Below are 19,363 nucleotides of genomic sequence, written 5' to 3'. Positions count from 1 at the left end.
CAATGCGTACGTCTGTCTGATATTTATTGTCGTTGATATTCATTCTTGTTGATTGTCATGTATTTAAGCTGATAAGTCGAGGGAAGACCCTCTGTACGTGTGTCCATGGGTGGTGGATTGTGGATGTTATCTGGCCCGCGTGTTCCTTGTTTATTTGAAAGATGACATTGTACTCATGTTTTGCTATTACACTTCAACATTAAATGTGCAGGCTTTTTTAAAAACAGGAGCTTTAAGGTTGAAGTTGTCAATTTAACATATCGTTTTCTCTAAGATTGTGGCTTGGCCCATTTTGTGTTTATCTCTTTCTTTATAGGTTCTGTGTCTCTGACCTTGATGCTGTCTGCAAGCCCATTAATTAATTTAAACATCTCCCATGACAGACAAACAAAAAATAAATGTTGTGAACAAGAGTTGTCTATTTCTGTTTAAAGAGTGGCCGTGGACTATTGCTCAATTAAAGTAAACGTCCTGCTGAATTTAGTGGTTGTTCTTGCATAATCTCTTCACAAAGGTTTGCAGACTCCCGGCACCTGTAGCRAGTGATACGGCAGGGTGCGCAGGCTCGCGCGCCTGCCCTCCGGCTTCGAAGGCTCTGCAGTGCATCCATGAGCCAGCTTTCTGGGCTTATTAGCTCCTCCACAAGCATTTGGAAGGAAGCCCCCAGGCTGCCCGGGGCTCGGCCCTCCCATCCACGCAGAGGCTCGGCGCGTGCGGTGCTCAGGGCCACTCTCGCTGGCGAGTTGCATTGGTGGAAGTCCACGGCAGGAGGGCCGCGGAGCTGGCTCCGGAGTCGTCGCACTGATGCTAGGGGCTTCGGTGCGCAAGCTAGCAACGTCCTTGAATGTCACCTCGCTCTCTGGCCTCTTAGCTCGGCTTGCTAGAAGGAGACCAAAGCACGCACAGAAAGCCCTTGGTACACGCTTGTGGTTAGCAAGTTCAGGCTCTCAATTTGGTAGAGCAACTTATTGGTCTTTCTTCTTGGCTAAGACATCTGTGGAGACTTCCTCACCCGTGTGCTCCCTGAACAGGGCCTAGGCCAGCGAGAGCGCCTTTCTGAGGCGGTCACTGTGGGCTACTAGGAAAGGCTGCTGGCATGTACCACAAGTGCTTTCCCTGCAGGTTGTATCACTGCCTTTCTCCTTCACCGTATAAGATGACTTGTGCACAGGACCCCGTCCCACCCCACAAAATGCTGTAACCTTTCTGTTAGGAAAACTAGGACCTAGCCCCTCCTGACTTCAGCTGTCTCCTAAACCACCGATTAGCCTGTTGTGCAGGGAATCGTTAAGGCCTGGCCCTGAAAGCTGATGGTGGCAGCTTTCCGACATGCCCTGCTGTCATCTCTTCCAGCGGCTGTGGTATGGCAGCTGCCCCCATCAGGCTGTGAAACCCTGCCCGGGTGCAGTGGCCTGCTCTGTTCTCGGCCACGTCCCAGCCTGATGCTTTGACGTCAGCCAGATTGTTTGTCTTCTTCTCCTTAGCCCTCAACAGTGGGAAAAGCACTTTCAGCTGCATGTCAATCTTTTCTTCTTTCAGCTAGTGCTTTTCTAGCTTTTTCTAAGGAAGGGGGAAAAAAAAAGAACAATGTGACATTTTGTCTCGCTGATTTGGCAGTGTTTCAATGATAGAGTTACAGGTATGAGCAACTCATCTCCTAAAGATTGCCCTGGGATGCCACCTGACCCCTGAAGATAGCAAATGGCATTTCTGAAGAGGCCTCGCTACAAAACCAGCTCACCGTAAAACACAGAATTTGAAAATTCAATGGAATATAATACCCAGATTTTTCAGAACAGTAATGATTCAGCCCACTTCAAGCATTCTTCTCAGTTTGTGGAGTAGGCAATGTTTTACATTGGCTGGATTTACTTAGGACATTGGGGTTGGAAAGTGTGTTGTTCCAGCAGAGGAATAGTACAAGATAAATAGGTAAAGGGCTATGTCTGTTTTGCTAAGTGAAAACCTAAGAAGAATCAATCTGAATGCACAGTTGTCTGTCAGCAGTTTTTCCAGCTGTGAAGGAATGGGTTTATCTGTTATCTCCTAACATGTTACCTATCTGCTGCAGAAAGCACGGGTATCAGCGATACTCAGTTAAGCCCCGTAGGGGAACACGGGCTTTTCACTGGTGATCTACATGATGCAATTTCACCCAGAAGAAATCGGCTACAAATGTGGAAAAACTATATAATTGGGAAAAACATCACCAAACAGCAAAGTCATTCAAGAGATTGTCTAAATTGGGGAGCCAAAAATGTTCTTGATTAGTTTCTGAGACTTTGGGAATGCAACTTCAGGAACTTGCAAAAAGTGAAACTCTAAATAATCACAGAACCTGAAAACTATTGTTACATGTACTTCTTTCTGAATTTCACTTTGAATAGCCTGTGTTCCTATAGCAGCGCTCATACAGACAGACACTGTAAGGCTGGGGTCTCCAGAAAAAGCTGAAGGACACTGCACGCTGATGAGCTAATGCTGTAGGTCTGTCTGCAGAAGTTAGGAAAGCTTCATAATTGATTGATGGTGCATAAGGTCAATGACAACATGGTAATTTTTCTAACGTTAGAATTTGCTTCTAGGTAAGTAGCTGTCCTTCCTTTAAGCTCGGACAGGAAGACAGAGAACCAGGAAAACATGTAGCTAGGTGTTTAATGACAAGCATTAGAACTGCTTTTAATGGCTGTCAGCTTATCACTGCATGCATATCACTTCAGCTGTTCTTAAATGTAACTTCCTTTAAAAAATAAGTTTGATCAGGCTGAATTAACAACTGGAAGGCCCTACAAGATCCTTCATGGAAAATGCTCAGAAGTAGAGATTCAAAGCTATACTATTGCTGGTGCATGTGGATGCAGAGAACAGATTTTTATAGAAAGACACATTTCTTCAGATAGTCGGCGCATACTTTCAAGCCCTGGTGCACTTGTTTCATTAAAATGAGTGCATTTATGCTTGCAAACCTGCATGTACTTGTGCAAAGGAATAACGTAGGTATGTAGGCTTTCACCTGTGAAGCAATCAACATTAATTTTGGCTGAACACGTATTTTTTGGAGCCCCGACCTGCACCTGGGCTTACATTCACGCAGATACCATGGAGCTCAAGGTGCAACGATGTATTCTCAGTTATTCCAGTGGCAGCGCGCTTTCTTGGGCTGGGGCTGCGTTCAGCCTAGCGGCACCTCTTCGCAAATACAGTCTGTGAAGAGCACTGCTTTTGCTCTTCTCCTGCGCCTTCTGTTGGCAGCCCTCGGGACACGGAGGGTCGAGTCGTCCCCTGAATTCGGTGTCCCAGCRCCGAGCAAAGCGATGGCACCAGAGAGAAAACTCTTACACAACGGAGAGCCCTGCTCTGCTGGTGTCGCTGTACTCGCTGAACCGAGCATTGCTCACGTCCAGGCCTTCCGCACCGCTTTTTCTTTCTTTTCTTTTCTTTTCTTTTCTTTTCTTTTCTTTTCTTTTCTTTTCTTTTTTCTTTTCTTTTTTCTTTTCTTTCTTTTTTTCCCTTTTTTTTTCAAAAGCAACATAATGATTTTATTTTACAACAAGAGAAATTTCTGAGCGCAGTAAAATGGTTACCAGAAAACAAAATGTTAACTTTTCAACTTATTGAATGCCTTTTTTTGCCCGTGGAAAAATATTGTCGTGTCCAAACGTTCACGCAGTCCTGAGTATTTGTAGCAGCCCACAGTGCAAATTAGATGCAATGTTTATAAACTGTTACAGTGCCTGAATGCATATATTGGTTTTCCCTTTAAAATGAGCTTTGCTTAATTTGTGTCATTTATCTAGCTTGGAAAAAATTACTTACTCTGCCCATTTTGGAATTAATCAGAATCACCTGTGTATAAACTGTAGAAATGCATCCCTAAAAAGGGGGTGGGGGTAACCGTTCTTAATAGCTCTTCTGCCAAGATTTTCATGAATGGAAAAAATACATTTGAAGCAAGCTAATAACAGGTGATTATTTATTTATTTATTTTATAAAGCTCTTTGTCTTGTGCATCAGCCAGTGAAATATATTTTGGGTGCATATATTAATGTGCTTTGTAGACAAGTCCATTTTGAGCCAGTGTAGGGGGTAGAAATGTTTCATTTGGCATCTGAATGCTCAGTTATTACTGGTTTGGAATTTTGACTATTTACATACAAATAATGGTGTGAATTTCCACAGCGTGAAATTAATCACGTTGACTGTTAAAAAAAATAAAAGATTAATTGGTTTTATTTAGTGTTGTATCATTTATTGCGGTAGCTGTTAAAAATAGATAACCAGAGGCTAATAGGTGTTAATGGTCCCTTTCAGTATTAAAAAATCAATGTTTCTTGGATATAGAATATCTTAATATGTTCTTTTTGCTTGAAAGTGTTTAATTTGAAAATAACCAAACAATTTTTCAAGTCTGCATTCACAAATCATTTTTGTTTTCATGTCAAGTTTGATAAATATTTCCTGTGTAAACTAAGCATGCACTCGAAGAAAGAAGGCTGAAAAACATGTTACTTCTCATCTTCCAGTAATAGAAACAGATATTCAGTAGTTGTCGTTGTTTACATAAAATATTATTTTGCATGTGTTTATGTAATTTTTAAAAGGCCACATCATCCAGGTTAAGGAACCTTTCCACAACTTTTGTATATGTCTTTCAAACTTGTTGGAGAGCAGTTAGATTTTGAAATGTAAGTAATTAAAACCGTAAGCTATTGAGTTATTGACCAATACTGAGCTATTAATCAAGCTAAAAAATTCTACAATCAGGGTTCAGTGCTCTGAAGCACTGTAAAATAATAGTATTTGTGAGCAGTGATGCAAGTAGCCACAATTAAGCAGCTCACTTGACAAATGAGATAGTTTGCTTTATTTTGCACTTAATTGAATTGTTGTACATGCTCAGTCACCATTGTCTCCCTCTCTTTAGTTTGGGTTTCTAGCCATTTAAACGTTCTCTTTTAAAGAGAGAGCAATTAAGTTGGTATTGGCCATTGCTTCTAGAAATGCAGACATCGAGAGCTGTACTTCTGAACTGGTGAGCAGTGTGAAAAAAACTATTAATATCCTTCCAGAAAAATTCTTATTTTTCTTAACAAAAGGTCTCATGAACACATAGGATTCTGCCACTAACGTAAGTCAAATGTGAAAAGGAAAAAACCCTGCACTATGTTGGTATTAAATCTGTCTTACAAGACAGAAATGTATATTCATGGTTTCTTCATACTTTACCACTTTTTGGTTAGTAATGGTATTTGCATTTTGGCCATAGTCTTGTCTCATCTTGCTGTCTTGCATCCTTTTCTTTCTGTGTTTACAGTATGTATGTTTGTTATGATTCTGAATTTGTAGCATCACAATTTTTGTTTGTTTGTTTTTAACTAAGCGTGAAGATAGAAAAACAAAAGTATGGGTTTCATTTCAGGATCACGAAAAAGGCATTTTCAACCTGGGATGGAGAAACCTGTTAATTCAGTGCGAATATTTTCACTAGCAGTAAGAAAATAGAAAAAATAATAGTAAACATGGTGGTTATTTTTTCCCAATGTCTCTCATTGCAAAAGATGGTCTTAAAAAAAAAAAAGAGAGAGAGAGAGAGAGCCAGCCCTGTCCTAAGCGATGTGAAAAATGTTATTGCAAGCAGTCACCGAATCCCTGTGGAATATACTTAGGACAATTAGACATGCGTTTGTAGGCAAGACTGTGGCTGGCACCAACAGATGGAGGATTCCTTGAGGCTGTTAACTCAAATGAGTGAGGCTTGCTTTTTTTTTTGCGAGTAAGAYGTGCCATGTTGAATTTTGGAGAAATAAGCAAGGAATACGATGTGTAGTGCAGGTTTGTTAGCTTGCTGAATCTTTTTTTTTTCTTTTTTTTCCCCAAATGCCCTGCTTTGCGGCCCATAGACTCTTAGGCAATTCCAGCATAAGGACTTCACGTTTGCTTAGAAGGTCCTGCAGTGTTGCCGTGGGTCTCCCAGAAAAGCCCCAGGGAGCTGCACCCACAGTTCTCTCTGGAAGTTACTGGGAAGATTAGATGTTCCTACCCACGTGGTTTCCCGCTTGCCATGGTGGAAGCCCCTGACAGCGCAGTGTTTCTGTGTCCCATTGCAGGCCCTATCAGTGCGGCCACTGCTCCCAGTCCTTCTCGCAGCCRTCGGAGCTGAGGAACCACGTGGTGACGCACTCCAGCGACAGGCCCTTCAAGTGYGGCTACTGCGGTCGTGCCTTTGCCGGTGCTACGACACTCAACAATCACATCCGGACGCACACCGGGGAAAAACCCTTCAAGTAAGTACTTGAAGCCGGCAGCGCTTGCCAGCTGTGAGCCGAGAGGGAAACGTGTAGCTGCTGTTCACTGTTCAGTGGTCCCTAGGAGCACATAGGAGAGGTTCCTGTGAAAGGCAAGGTCAGAGCACCAGGCAAATCCATTAGTGGTGTGACTAAAATCAGAATTAAATGGGGCTTGTTTTCACATACCTCACATGCCCAGAGCAATTTCCTGTCCTCTGATGAGAACTTGATTGTTTTAATTAAATGACAGCTAAGCTACCGTCAGGGAACCGTAGCTGAAAATACACTCGAGGCTGGGACAGGCTGCACTGTAAGAAGATTAATATGAATCTTTGATGTCAATATGCTGAGGTAGATGAAGCTTCACATAACAGCTAATTTGGACCTGGTTAAATATAGGGGGAGAACAAGCATCTTTTTCTAGTCTCAGAACCACTGCCTAAAAAACACAACTCTGTCTTGTGGCGTAAGGCTGGTAAGCTCATAATAATAAATTGCAAATGTTTAGCTGTCCAAATGATTAAAAAAAGAAATATGTCTCCTGGTCAAGATGTTTTTTAATTAAACAGACTCTGCTGACTTTTGCAGTTTCTGTTTATTGAAAATAAAGCCAAGCACACACTTGAGTCTCAGAAACCTTCTCTCCTCTCTTGTCACCTCCAGCCATAGCACAGCTGAACCAGGTAGATTTTACTTTAAGCTGTGCCTGCCTAACAGAAGGTGTGCCCAGAGGCAGAACGCATTTTTTCCACATTCGTGCCTGTGTCTTTGCTAACTGACAGACACAAAGTCACGTGTATATTGTACCTGGAACCCATCCCACTCTGGAAGAAAAATAATGTAACAAAATCTAGCTCTTTTGGAAACCACCTGATGTTCCTAGGAGGAAAGGGAATAAGGGTTGCAGAAGGTGTGCATCTTTCCCCGTTCACCAGAGGATGGTGTGTCCTCAGTCTACTTTTCTTCATTTGTCTTCCTAGTCTCCTTTTGCCTCCTTGTGCTCTATGTCTGGTTAATGTAAGAGAGCTGAGTCCCGGGGGCTGTCAGGACCCCTCCCTCGGCACAAGCGCAGCAGAGATACCACTAGAAATGCTTTGCCTCCATATATGGCTGAAAGGACATGTGGCCTCCATACGTCTGTCTGCTGGGGGCAGGAGGACGGAGCCAGCCACCAAATGCTGCGTATCCTGTGCAGGAGAGTTTGCATACCAGAAGTCACAGCCAGGGTAGCGTTGTGGGTGGCAAAGCATGGAAACACGGAGCGTCTCAACAACGACTCCACCAGAGCTGGTCTGGTGCATGCTGAGAGCCCATAGAAAGTGAAGCCAAAAATAGTGTGCTCAATCAGATTGATTTTATCTAGTTGCTGTGTAAATAGATTTTAGTAATTAATGGAAGAGGTTTCCAGGTCAAAATGGAAAATAGATTTCTTTTAATGTTAAGGTGTTACTTATGTGTAATCTTGTTGACTCCACTTAATTTTTTTCCTTAACATCCTGTTTTTGTCATGTTTCCAATAGATCTGCTATTTTGCCCCATTTAGAGTCATTATTTTTCCCCTTTGGTTTGGTGATTTTTTCCCCTTCTCCAAAATGGTCTTGACCAGAGCACAATTTCATTTGTGAAATTAACCAGTGCTCAGGGATTTGTTTGTTTTTCACTGCTTGTACAAAGGTATTTATGTATTCCAGAGTGTGTACCTTCCCTTTCTTCAAGGTGTAGTGCAGAGCAACAAAAAGATATGCATGCTTTGTACTGCTTCTTTATCATGTATGGCAGAATTTATCATTCTCCTATGGTTTTATTTAGTTCCTTCCTTAAATACAAGAAACAACAGTTCCAGTTGCTCTCTGGAAGACTAGTGAGGTCTTTGGAGGAGGCCAACTGGTAATTTCACACGGAGCTAAAACTGGAGCTGCAGTTCTTCCTGGCCCTGCTAGTCAGATAAGGAGACCCATATGCCCTGATCCTGCTGGCTGTTCAAGAAGGCAGAGCTGCCTTCTGTGCAGGGCTACTTGCATTTGAGGGAGGAGGGGCAGACAACTTATCCAGAAATCAATTCACCCACTTTGCTGGAGCAAAATAAAGATAGCTGCAGCTCATCTTGATGTCTCATCACCATTTAGATCCTCCTTTGAAAAGGAGAGGTCCAAGACCTGATACTGTGTAAGCTAAGAAAAATACGGCAGTAATTTCCAGGAAAAAAGAACCATAAGTGGGACTAATAATATTTTTGTGGCTTGATGGTGCAATTTAGATTTGAAATGTATGTTTGCAAAGGGGTTTTGAGTGTATGCTTACTTAAAAAGTGCAAAACCGAAAAGTCTGTTGAGATGAATGTTCTGTACCTCAAGAAGGTCCGTATTTCTGGCAATGTACATACTTCTGTTGAATAATATTTTTACTGCTAACAAGAGAGACCCTGTAAAAGTGTTCAGAAAGTGTAGAACTGTTTAAATTCTACCTAAGTTATATTAAAAATACAGGCATCGTGTTAAAGATATTACTAAGTTCAATTTCACAGATGAAAATGTGCAATCAGCTGGACAGTTAACTTGCATAAACTCCGAATTTCTCATTAATACCTCATTAATTTCTAATGCAGTAAGCCAGTTATGCTTGTATGTGGTATCTGGACAAATTGTGATGTATATGGATTAAGCAGGCAACATCAAACACTAAGTGTATATTTGTGTGCATATTATTTTCAGAAGGTGGTTTTAAAATTGGTGAACACGTGGTGAAAGGAGTCTAAAAGATTTCAAATTAATTGTTATTTAAGAGGAAATTTGTGATTGGTTAAAAGGCTTCTTATGTGAGAAGGCCTTTCTTTATAGGTCTTAGGTAATTTTGGATGTACGATGGAAGACTTTTCTATTTGCTTTTCCTTATAGATAACAATGCTAAGTGAGGTTATCTGTAGTCAAAGCTTTAGCTACATTGCCTGGACTGCAGGTCCAGTTGGAAGGGATTTCTTTTCATGTCATCACAAGCTATCAAGTCAGCCTCACCGTTGTAATGGTTTTGTGTATTCTTATCTTACTGCAGCCTCCACTAGGGCTGCTAGTCTGGGAACAAAGCTCTTGAGCGAGTTAAAAGGTAGAAGAAAATGGAAAACTGCTGGCCATTCCCATTTTCTTAAATTCTTCTCCTGCAATCTTTCCCATTTCAGCAAAATTAGAGGTTAGTTAAAGGAACTAATATCACTGCTTGCAGAATCAGGGCTATACAAACATCTAATTTTCAGTAGCCAACCCCCCAAAAAATAGGAGAAAAGATTCTTTCAGATTGGGATAAGCCAGGTGTTTTTTCATTTTTCTTACTGAAATGCAAAGCCAAGGAGCATTCATTTCAGGTTGAATATAGTTGTATTGTACCTGCAGTGGCATCTCAGCTTTGTTCTGTTTTTTTTTAACCCTTTCAGATTAGGTTAAAATTTAATGTTAAATGTAATTTTGAATGAAATCTTAATTTTTATTTTGAAAATATGAAACAAAAATACTTTTTTCCTAAAATGGGCCCTCAGTGTTTTCTTCAGTTGAAGCCATTCACTGAAGTTGACATAAACTTGGTAATTAAACCGGTCCTGATTATAATCCTTAATGTCAGTATTTTGAAGGCACCATGAAGCAAACAAGCAGAACAATGACTATGAGGGCTATCTGACCAAACTATACTTCAGAAAACCCAGCAAAAACATTGCTGTCAATGTTGTTAGTGAAATTCAGAAATACAAAATTTGCCCTTTGTTTACCTCCCCTCCAACCAAGCAAATCATGTAGAGAGAGAAATGTAGTTGTAGAAGTAGGTCTTGTGTATGATGGAGCTGAATGCTGTAGTACAACCTTGCTCCTTACAATTAAAATGAAGGGACACTTGATATAAAAAAGATAAGAATGATACAGATTTCAGTGATGGCATCTAACTTAGTGAGGAGTCTTAAATTGCTTAAATTGAATCTCTATTGTGTCCAAGGGCTGTTCAAATTACTTTCAAATACCATCAGATGGCATAAGTGGAAATTAAGTAGTATCTCAGCTGTTAGGAAGCAATATTGCTGATACTTGCATCTACAGTTGAGGCTTATCCAAAAATTTGTCCCAAGTCCAATAGCCATGCTTTGGTTGAGTCCTGAGTGTTTACTTTGTGAATGATCACAGGAGAGATGGACAATTTTTCCTTCTTCATTTTTTTGGCTATTATTAAACCTTCCAACATGTTATAAGCTACATGCGTTTAATATATAAACACACGCAGGCTCACGGATGTGGGTAACCGCAGCAGTTATTCTGCTATAATGGGCTGGGAAGGGTGGTTGTTACAGAGAAAGTCTGCAGCATAATTCAGAAGAAAAAAAAATTCCTCTTTTTCCTTGCATTCACTTTTACCATGAGATGTTACGCTGACTGCTTTGACGCTGTTATTCTCACCTTTCCCAGCAGTTCATATCTGGCAATGGCTTCTTTGGGCCAAACTGAAAAGAGGAATCAGGGGCCTAACACAGGTGCCTTTCTGTAATCCAAGTACTACAATACTATATATCCAATACTATAATCCAGAAAATGCCACCCACACTTCATCAAAGTGCCTAGAAAACACTAGGCACCTTGGATACTATCTGAGGTTACCTAGGGGCATTTAGGTGCCTTGTCAAAGGCTTTATTCTGACTGTTGCCCAAAGGCTGTATAGCACAGACAGCACAGCTGAACTAGCAGCCGGGCTTCACACCCACRTCCCTCCTGTCCAGAGGGCAGATGCACTTAGCAACAAATTAATTCTTTGCTCTCTCTCTAGCAGCATGATACAGCCTTCTTTTGTGCATCTCTATGAAAGTGTCCCAGAGTAGACCATAGCTCAGAAGGCAGAGCACTCTCCAGGGAGAAGCAGCTAGTGGCTGAAAGGTGGGAAATGTCATTTAAAAGGAGTACGGTGAGCCTTGCTCCATTCTTTCGAGAGCAGTGCAAGGTGCTGAGTGGTGCTGAGTCCCAGGCAAGCTCCAGAAAGGGTAAGGAGATCTGCCCAGCTCCATGGCCAGCTTATACCAAGCACCTGTAAGTGTTTTGATAACCTTATAGGCTTTCTCTGATTCCCATATGGCCCCTGAGTCTCCTGACTGGGTATATGCCACTTCTCGGGCCAGACACTTAGAAGTCAGGTGTTGCCACACCTGATTTGCAGGTGGTTATTCTTCTCACAACTGTATCTCTTACAGCTTGGTTATCCAAGGAGCCAAGCCTCCTATTCCTTGGCAAGCAAAGCACTTGTCTTTGTAGACATCAAAATAACAAAACTACCAAGTTCAAGTAGATGGCAATATCTCGTACAGACTAAGTTAACCCCCCCCAGCTTTAAAATTGATTCTAGTTCTTCTGTGATATATATACATATATATATATATAAATAATATAATAATTTGCAAGTTTGTCAGGCAATGAAAGGTAGTATATTTTGACACACTAATCCAGTAACTAATCAGTTTTCTAATAAACAATCAGCAGTACACTAATGTGTCATCAACACTTCAGGAGCTCTGGAGAGTGGATGATCTGCACACAGACGTTAATGAATACACTGAAAATCATTAAGTAATCAATACTTCTGAGTTATTTTCATTGCGCTGATAGGTCTGATACATTAAAGCTGACATTTTACATTTGTCAAGATCACAATGCAGTTTTTAGCAGTGGAACAGACTGCTAAAAATATTACCTGAAGGACAATCAAAGAAACACAACTTAAAAGTGTTGACATTTTAGATTGGTACAGTAGCTTGGATGAATGACTCTGTAATGTCTGTGCTCAATGTTCCTGAAGCAGAAATTACTTACTAAAAATTACTAATGTGAAGAATGATCCACGGTTATGCATATGTGTAAATATCTATCTTTGCACGTGCGCTCTCTCTTTTTTTGTGTAAACAGCTAGCTCAGTGACAGTTCACTTCCTATCATTCATATCAGTGATGAGAGAAAGACAAATATGAATTAGCTGAGGCCATTGTTTTCCTCACTTCTCCTTTGAAGGTGAAGAATTCATCATAGCAATGCTTTTATGATAATCTTCTTTGAAGATAAAACATCTCACAGCACCATTAAATCAAAGGTGGCTGTTGGAATGAGTGCCTTTACAAGGAGAATCTGCTGTATCCATACTTGCAACTCATCAAACGCCTCTCTCTGGTGTTCAGAATGCAAATTAAGAGGCTAGTATTTGGGAGATTAGATGCGATAGATTCCCTTTTAGAGCAGGGATAGAGGTTTCACTCCAAGCTAGCAACATCCCCATCCTATCCCCTTAGAAATGCAATACCTTTGTTTATTCATTCGCACATTATTTTCATGGCAGATTATAGCTCTCTAAGTAGAGGACAGCGCAGGGAGAGAGAAGACAGAAAGAACAGTGAAGCAAACACTGGTGACTGTTATGAATTCTTTCTTGCCTAGCCCACAGATTTGTCAAATGCTGTGGATGTTTTCAGATAATTAAGTAATCACTAACTCTGCGTGCCTGTTTAAAATGAATCCCACTACATAGTCAGATCAGATAAACAAAGAGTTTTCTCTTGTTCTAACACTAAATGATTATTTCTTTGTGATTTCTCTTCCTCCGATAGGCAATTGTGGATTTTAAATTAGCAGAAGGTGAAATTCTATTTGTCATCAATTTCTCCTAGGGGTTACAGAGCAGAAAACTGCAGACAAGCTGCTTCTTTGATGGCTCACTCCTAAAAATCTCTTTTTGTTCTTTATCTATTTGAACTGACAGTGATCAGAGCTCCAGCAGGACAGGCCTCTCTGGAGAAATCACCTTCCCCCTGCCTATTGACAGATTCCTCTATTCTGAATCAGACAGGCCCTGTCCCATCATGGGCATCAAGGCCTTGGAAGTAGTCACCAATTAAACCTCTTGAGCCAGTAAAATGTGAAGCCACTTTTGAGTGTCTGTTCTGATTAGGCAGGATGAGATGAAGCCCATCGCTCCCCCCCAGAGCAGCTCCCTGGTCTCAATTTTCTCTCTTGCCTTCACCAGGTGCGAGAGGTGTGAGAGGAGCTTCACACAAGCCACCCAGCTGAGTCGACACCAGAGGATGCCCAATGAGTGCAAGCCAATAACAGAGAGCACAGAATCAATTGAAGTGGATTAACTGATTGACTGGTTGGAATTAAACTGCAAGGAAAGTCATGATTAAATGTCATGGACACTTAAGCAAAACCAAAGATTTCCTCTGAGCAACTTTCAATCAGTCCCAGAAAACCAAAAGCAGTAATAAAATAAGTAAGATGTTAAGAGATATTGATCCTGGCATGAAAGTGAGACCAGGAAAGAGATTATTTATTTATGACTAGGGATGAGTCTTATTTCAATGGACAAGTTACTTAGGACTGTTAACATTTCAAGTCCTGCCATGTATTGCTTTATTTCTAAAAGCCTTTATAATTGTTATTTAATACCAAAGTGAGGAATCTCAAGGGTTCTTCTGCCCATAGTTATGACTGAGAATGCACATGGACTTGTTTATTGTTGCACCTTTTTTTGTAGCTTGACTCAAAGGACCCAGATGTAATCCTTAGATTTGGCTGGGCTGGGCTAAGTTGGTCTCGACGTGGCTGTAATAGAAATTATGTGGGATGAGAAGTAGTGAAAACTCTATCTGGGTCAGTGTCAGCCTCCTCAGACCAAAGGGCATTTCATTTCCATAGTCTCATGCCTCACACTGTGTGCACTTTTTCATGCAAGTAGTTTCATTTGACAGCATTGCAATTGGCACAGATATTCTGTCCAAAAAAAAAGCCTCACAAAAAAAACGAACAGGAAATGTTTATCTGCAAATATACATTATGTAAAGAAGCCAGTAGGGAAAACAGTGTTAAACTAACAGAACTCTTGAATTCAATATTATGGGTTTAAAAGACAAAGATGGTAAGAAATGTTTTAAACAAAATTCCAGTCTACTTGCAAATCCTATTGTAAGGAGCAAAACAAAAAGATAATGTTTATTTATTAGGGTATTTGATTTAATAGCTTTCTGGTTTCCAGAAAAACAAATTAGAAGTCCAAGCTATAGTCCATTGATATTTTTAATCTGTTGGCTTGGATCCAATTGAAGATGCTTCTCTATTTTCAACATTCTTGAAATGAGCTTCAAAACCAAAACTAAATCTGAACCCAGGTGCCACATAATGGTTTGGAGGCTTCATAGCATTCACTACGGAGGTGTCCCTGGTGCAGTCGTGAAGGGAAGGGAACAAAAATATTCCCAGCATCAAGATAAAAAGCTCAGATATCATTACATTGGTTCAGTTTAACAACTTCCAATTTCAATTACAATGGCTTTTTTCAAGGTTTTATCCTTGGTATACTTCAGATTTCATAATTTTGTCTAATCAAAGAATATTTTTCACTTTTAGAGACCAGCAGTGTTTATGTGTTGATTGTCTCAACATATGCTAGAACTGTAACTTGATAAAAATGTAAAATACAAAAAGCAAAAAAACTAAACAATTTTGAGGTCATGTTGTGTCATGAAGTAAAATGGCAAAATAAATTCGATGAGATTTTGGGAAATAAAACAGATTCATTTGCTTTTGCACCAAAGTTGAAGTGTTGGGTGGCTTATAAGGGCTCTGTTGATTATAGCAAATATTTTAAAAACATTTGTGGGGAGGATTTTACATGTGTAGAGATTTAAGTGTCCAATTCTGTAAAGGGCTAGACAAGATCAGCTACAGATTTACTCACAGGTTCAGATCATTTATGATTTTGCAAAGAGATCAAGCAGAAGAAGAGCATACAGTAAAATACAAATAAAGTCAAAATGAATTAAAAATCTAGGATATCCTTACCTCAGATACATTTGTTTTATTATATTGCATAAACTACATTGTAGAGTCTAGAGTTTCCAAAGCTTTGCAGGGAATAACTTCAGGAGTTACTGTTTTTGTGTTTGGCCATTAAAAATGTAAAACACTGTGGAAAAAAAAGTGATTTTTATCATTATTCTAGCAAGTAGCAGATTATCTCCTGAAGAGCCTTTTGCCTTGTGAGTTTTTCAGATGTTTCTCAATGCAGAGATATGGAGAGTGAACAATTCTGTAGTCACTTGCCCCATTTTATCCTCCAAGCTATGAGAGGTTCTTAGCTATTATACAAATGTGTTTTTTTTTTTCCTTTTAGGTTCAAAGAAGCATGGGAAGCTGGGTAGGAAGAATTGTAATTTAAAGGTGACTATTTGAACATCGTTCTGTTCCTAGCAAGGCTAATTAAGCAGAGAAACCAAAAACTGATCCTAAACCTCTCAGACCCTCTCTCTTGGTAATTCACACCTTCCCTTATTTTAGAGACTTAATGCAAAATAAGCTCTTGGTGGGGAGGGGCACCAGGTTTTAGTTGACATTTGAACAGCAGCTTTATGCCATTTCTGTAACCAAATAAGATGTTGCCACAAAAAATGGAGGAATTTACAAATACAGGAGCTGGGAATGAGATGCAAAAAGCAAATGGGAGCTATCTGCTAGATCAGTGACTCGGGCTGCTGCACTGTCTAAGTGCACTCTCCTGACCAGGGAGGTGCTTAGTGGGAGTTCAAAGCACTCCGCCTCATGCAGAGGGATTTATATTTGAAGCCTGTGATGCAAACAGCACATAAGTATGTGCTTACAGATACACCAAGCTCCCTGGTGAAGAGAGATAGGCTTATTCATATGCTTTTAATTAAACATGTGTCTAAGTATTCCCCTGAATGGGCTTAAAATAAAGATCAATTATTTCAAGATTTTACTGGATTTTTTTAAAATGCACCAGAGTGGGATTTCTGCAGATCTTACTTTTTTCTTCCAAATAATTCTTTCTTGTGTAAATCACTATGTTGTGCCAGATGCCTAAGCACAGTTTCATTTATTGTATTTTCTATATGGCACTTTCATAACAGATTTGGCAGCATACAAAAGCAATTCAAGGAAAGACCACGATTTCATAGTGGGTTTTTCTCARGTACAACATTTGGCGTTCTGTTACAATATAGCAAGCATAAAATTAACATGGACAAGCTAAAATACAGCCTAGGTTTGGACTAAACAGAATCTAGTTTCTCTCTGCTCTTTCTGAATGCTGAGTGAGTTTCTGTTCACGAATCGACAGACCAGTTATACATTTAGGTCTTTTACGAATACAATATGTGCTTGCACACAGTAAACTAAAGCAGTAAGTGTAGTACAATTATCTTTAAATATAGTGATTATGTGCCTGCCATTTCGGAATTTCTGAAGCACTTGGGATCTCTGTTTTGTAGTTTGGTAAATAAATACAAGAGGGTTTTGTTTTGTTTTGCTTTGTTTTTGTCCAACCCTGAGCAAGTTGGAAGTCGTATTTGAAACCTGTGCCTAGTTCTAATTTTATTCAGTGTGTGGAATGAAAGTTTATACGTCCATAGGGATATTCCTTTTGGAAAGACATTAGGTCCATTATAAATCTGCAGTTACGTACCCCAAGTGATGATTTTTTTTTTGATACAAGTTGATTGTCTTCCCTTGAAAGAAAGCTGAGTTGAGAATAATAATTACAGCACATTACATACTAGAAACTTACAGGCAATGACGTGTGTATCTGTTATTTTCTTTTGGTAACATCATCTCTCCTTTTAATTACTGTTTATTATTTGTATGGTGCCATTAGGTTGTGTGATGCTGTCTTATAGATGACAAAATGATGTGGTTTCAAAAGAATAAATAGGTGAAAGTCCAAAAGTAAGTCCTTATTGCATTTGAAAGTCATCAGTTGCTATGATTTATTTTAAATTTACCATTAGTGCTCTCTTCTGTTCCATCCAAGTCCTTTCTGTGGATGAGTTTCCAGAAAATAAAATATTCTGGGGCAGCATGAAGTCTTTTTTTCTATATTTTGTCTAGTTTTTGGAAGTTTAGACATGATCAAGCCAATCCAAAAAAGGGCAAAAAACCCCACACAGTAGATGTAGAATATGCTGGAGGGGTTCTCTGTTATAATAAAAATAATAATGACACTGTAATTAGAAAGGTAAACAGCTTGCTTGCATTTTTTAAACTTCATAAAATTGCATCTTTTTTACTGCAAAGGACCAATTAAGTCATGCATGTAGCTGTATTCTTGTGATATAAACTGTAAAGATTACATTGTGTTTAAATGAAAATAACAGGCACACATTTAAAAAAAAGACAAAGAAATGTAAATATATTTGATTAATAAAACATTTCTATTACTATATCTTAAGCCTTTGTTTTATATTAAGATTACAAGGAGAATTTTGTGCATGGTATGGAAAAAACCCAAATACACTTAAATACACACACAGTGAAGGCAACCTTAAATGAACAGAGCACCTTGCTGTAGTTTTCATTGAGTTTCCGAAAGGAGTTTGCAGCTTGGATGGTGCAACCAGGTTTGTGGTGAGAAGAGGGTTGTGATCAAGCTCAGCTTTCTTGGTGACTGGTGGGTTGTTGCCATATGTGTATTGATGTAATGGTGAGGGCACAGCACAAGCCATGTGCTCCAGCAATTTCTCACATATATTTTGGAATTTGTTTGTATAGTTTTATGACACAAATTGTGTCATTCTGTAACCAAGTTTTTCTCTTCTGCATACTCTAGAGTGTATTCTTTTTTTATGTTTAAGGGCCTGAGTCGTCTTTATTTACCTGAATCCAGATTTACAGAGATCACCATCTAGTGGACTAAGACAGAATTTCAAAACTCTAGTTGATTTGATATTTGAGCTCCTTCTTTTAAATCATTCTAAAACCAAAGCTAAAAGCACTAACCATGCTCCACTGCAAGGGACCTTCAGTGCCTTTTGTAACATTATTTCACTGCCATCCTATGTGTCAAAGAGCAGTGATTAGTTCACTAAGTCACCCCTTGTTCCACTTGAAAAAATACCAGTTGAGTATGAGAAAAATATGTCAGTTTCTGTTGTTTTTCATGTTATATGACCTTTTACATAAGCACCAGAACCACCACGGTAGAATAATTGTGCAAAACTACTGTACTTGAGAAAATACTCGGGTAATTGGCCAGCAGACTGCCTGCTGGTTTGCAAGTAGCATGGATAGTCAATCATTCGAGGCAAGCTGCTATACGTGCAAGGAAAATTCTTTATAACAAGAAATTGTATTGAGTCATGCTGTATGAGATTATATCACCAAACCCAAGTAATCTGTCATGAGCTAATGAGACACAAATGTCTAAAGGGGACAGCGGGTGGAGAAGTCCTTTGGCTGATGGCCCAATCTACAATAGCAGAGTCCTGGGGTCCACCTTCTTGCAACCATTCTGGTGCGTGATTTAGAAGGGGTGAGGCTCAGGTCTGCTAATATTTTTCTTTTAAATTATTTACTGAACTTCTTTAGCTGGGCTGAGGGCTAGGGAGTTTGGTGCCTTCTTACTTCCGCCTCTATATGCGTTCATGAGATCTAGGGAAGGACCAAACTCACGTTCAAAGTGCAGGAGGCCAGCAGAGCAAGGYAGTGTCAATTTTGTTGTTTGTTTGTTAGATAGCTTCTGTGGCACCACATCAGTTAATTCAAATCCAGTGACTTCCGATCACCACAAATCCAAGCTAGATTTGAGCTGGTGAAACAGAGATGTTGGAAGTGCTGCACACCAATGTCCATGTATTGAGTGTTTCATCCTCCAATCTGACTCCCTTTTCATAACTGATGAAGGACCGGCTGCACAACATTTTGACTGCGAGGTTCATCAATCCCATCTGCCATGGTTGTAAGGGATCTGATAGCTGTTTGGCTGGACTGACAGTGCAGGGGCTTAACATACCCAGCTGCCTGCTGAAGTAGAGATATAGACCATCCAACGCCCAGCAATAATTAGGTTTCTATGAACAGGCTGTGCACAAGGCAATGTACTGAATGGGTACTTTGCCTTTCTCCTCAGTATTTCCTAGTGGCCACCTTGAGGTAGCTCCCTGACCAGCTAGTCAAGAGATAGCCCTAAGTAGCCTGTTTGCACTAGCTCTGAATCATTTTCATAGGCAAAAAAAACAAAGCTTTTGATAGCTCTGGACACAGCAACAGCTGGTTTCCCTTCT

General features: G+C 39.9%; 1 protein-coding gene across 1 annotated transcript in view; it reads left to right on the top strand.

Moving 5' to 3' along the window:
- Positions 1 to 14,871, top strand: part of PRDM6 (PR/SET domain 6) — a 76,190-nt gene extending 61,319 nt beyond the window's left edge. The window contains exons 6-7 of the mRNA XM_026063930.1: positions 6,108 to 6,284; positions 13,318 to 14,871. Of these exons, the coding sequence (XP_025919715.1) occupies positions 6,108 to 6,284; positions 13,318 to 13,432 (292 nt within the window). The 3' untranslated portion in view covers positions 13,433 to 14,871. The remainder of the gene's footprint in view (positions 1 to 6,107; positions 6,285 to 13,317) is intronic.
- Positions 14,872 to 19,363: the final 4,492 nt, after the last annotated feature.

The sequence above is a fragment of the Apteryx rowi genome, unplaced genomic scaffold, assembly GCF_003343035.1.
Source record: "Apteryx rowi isolate R43461 unplaced genomic scaffold, aptRow1 scaffold_203, whole genome shotgun sequence".
Classification (NCBI taxonomy): Eukaryota; Metazoa; Chordata; class Aves; order Apterygiformes; family Apterygidae; genus Apteryx; species Apteryx rowi.
The sequence above is the reverse complement of the archived record's forward strand: the minus strand, read 5'-3'. Positions and strand labels throughout refer to the sequence as shown.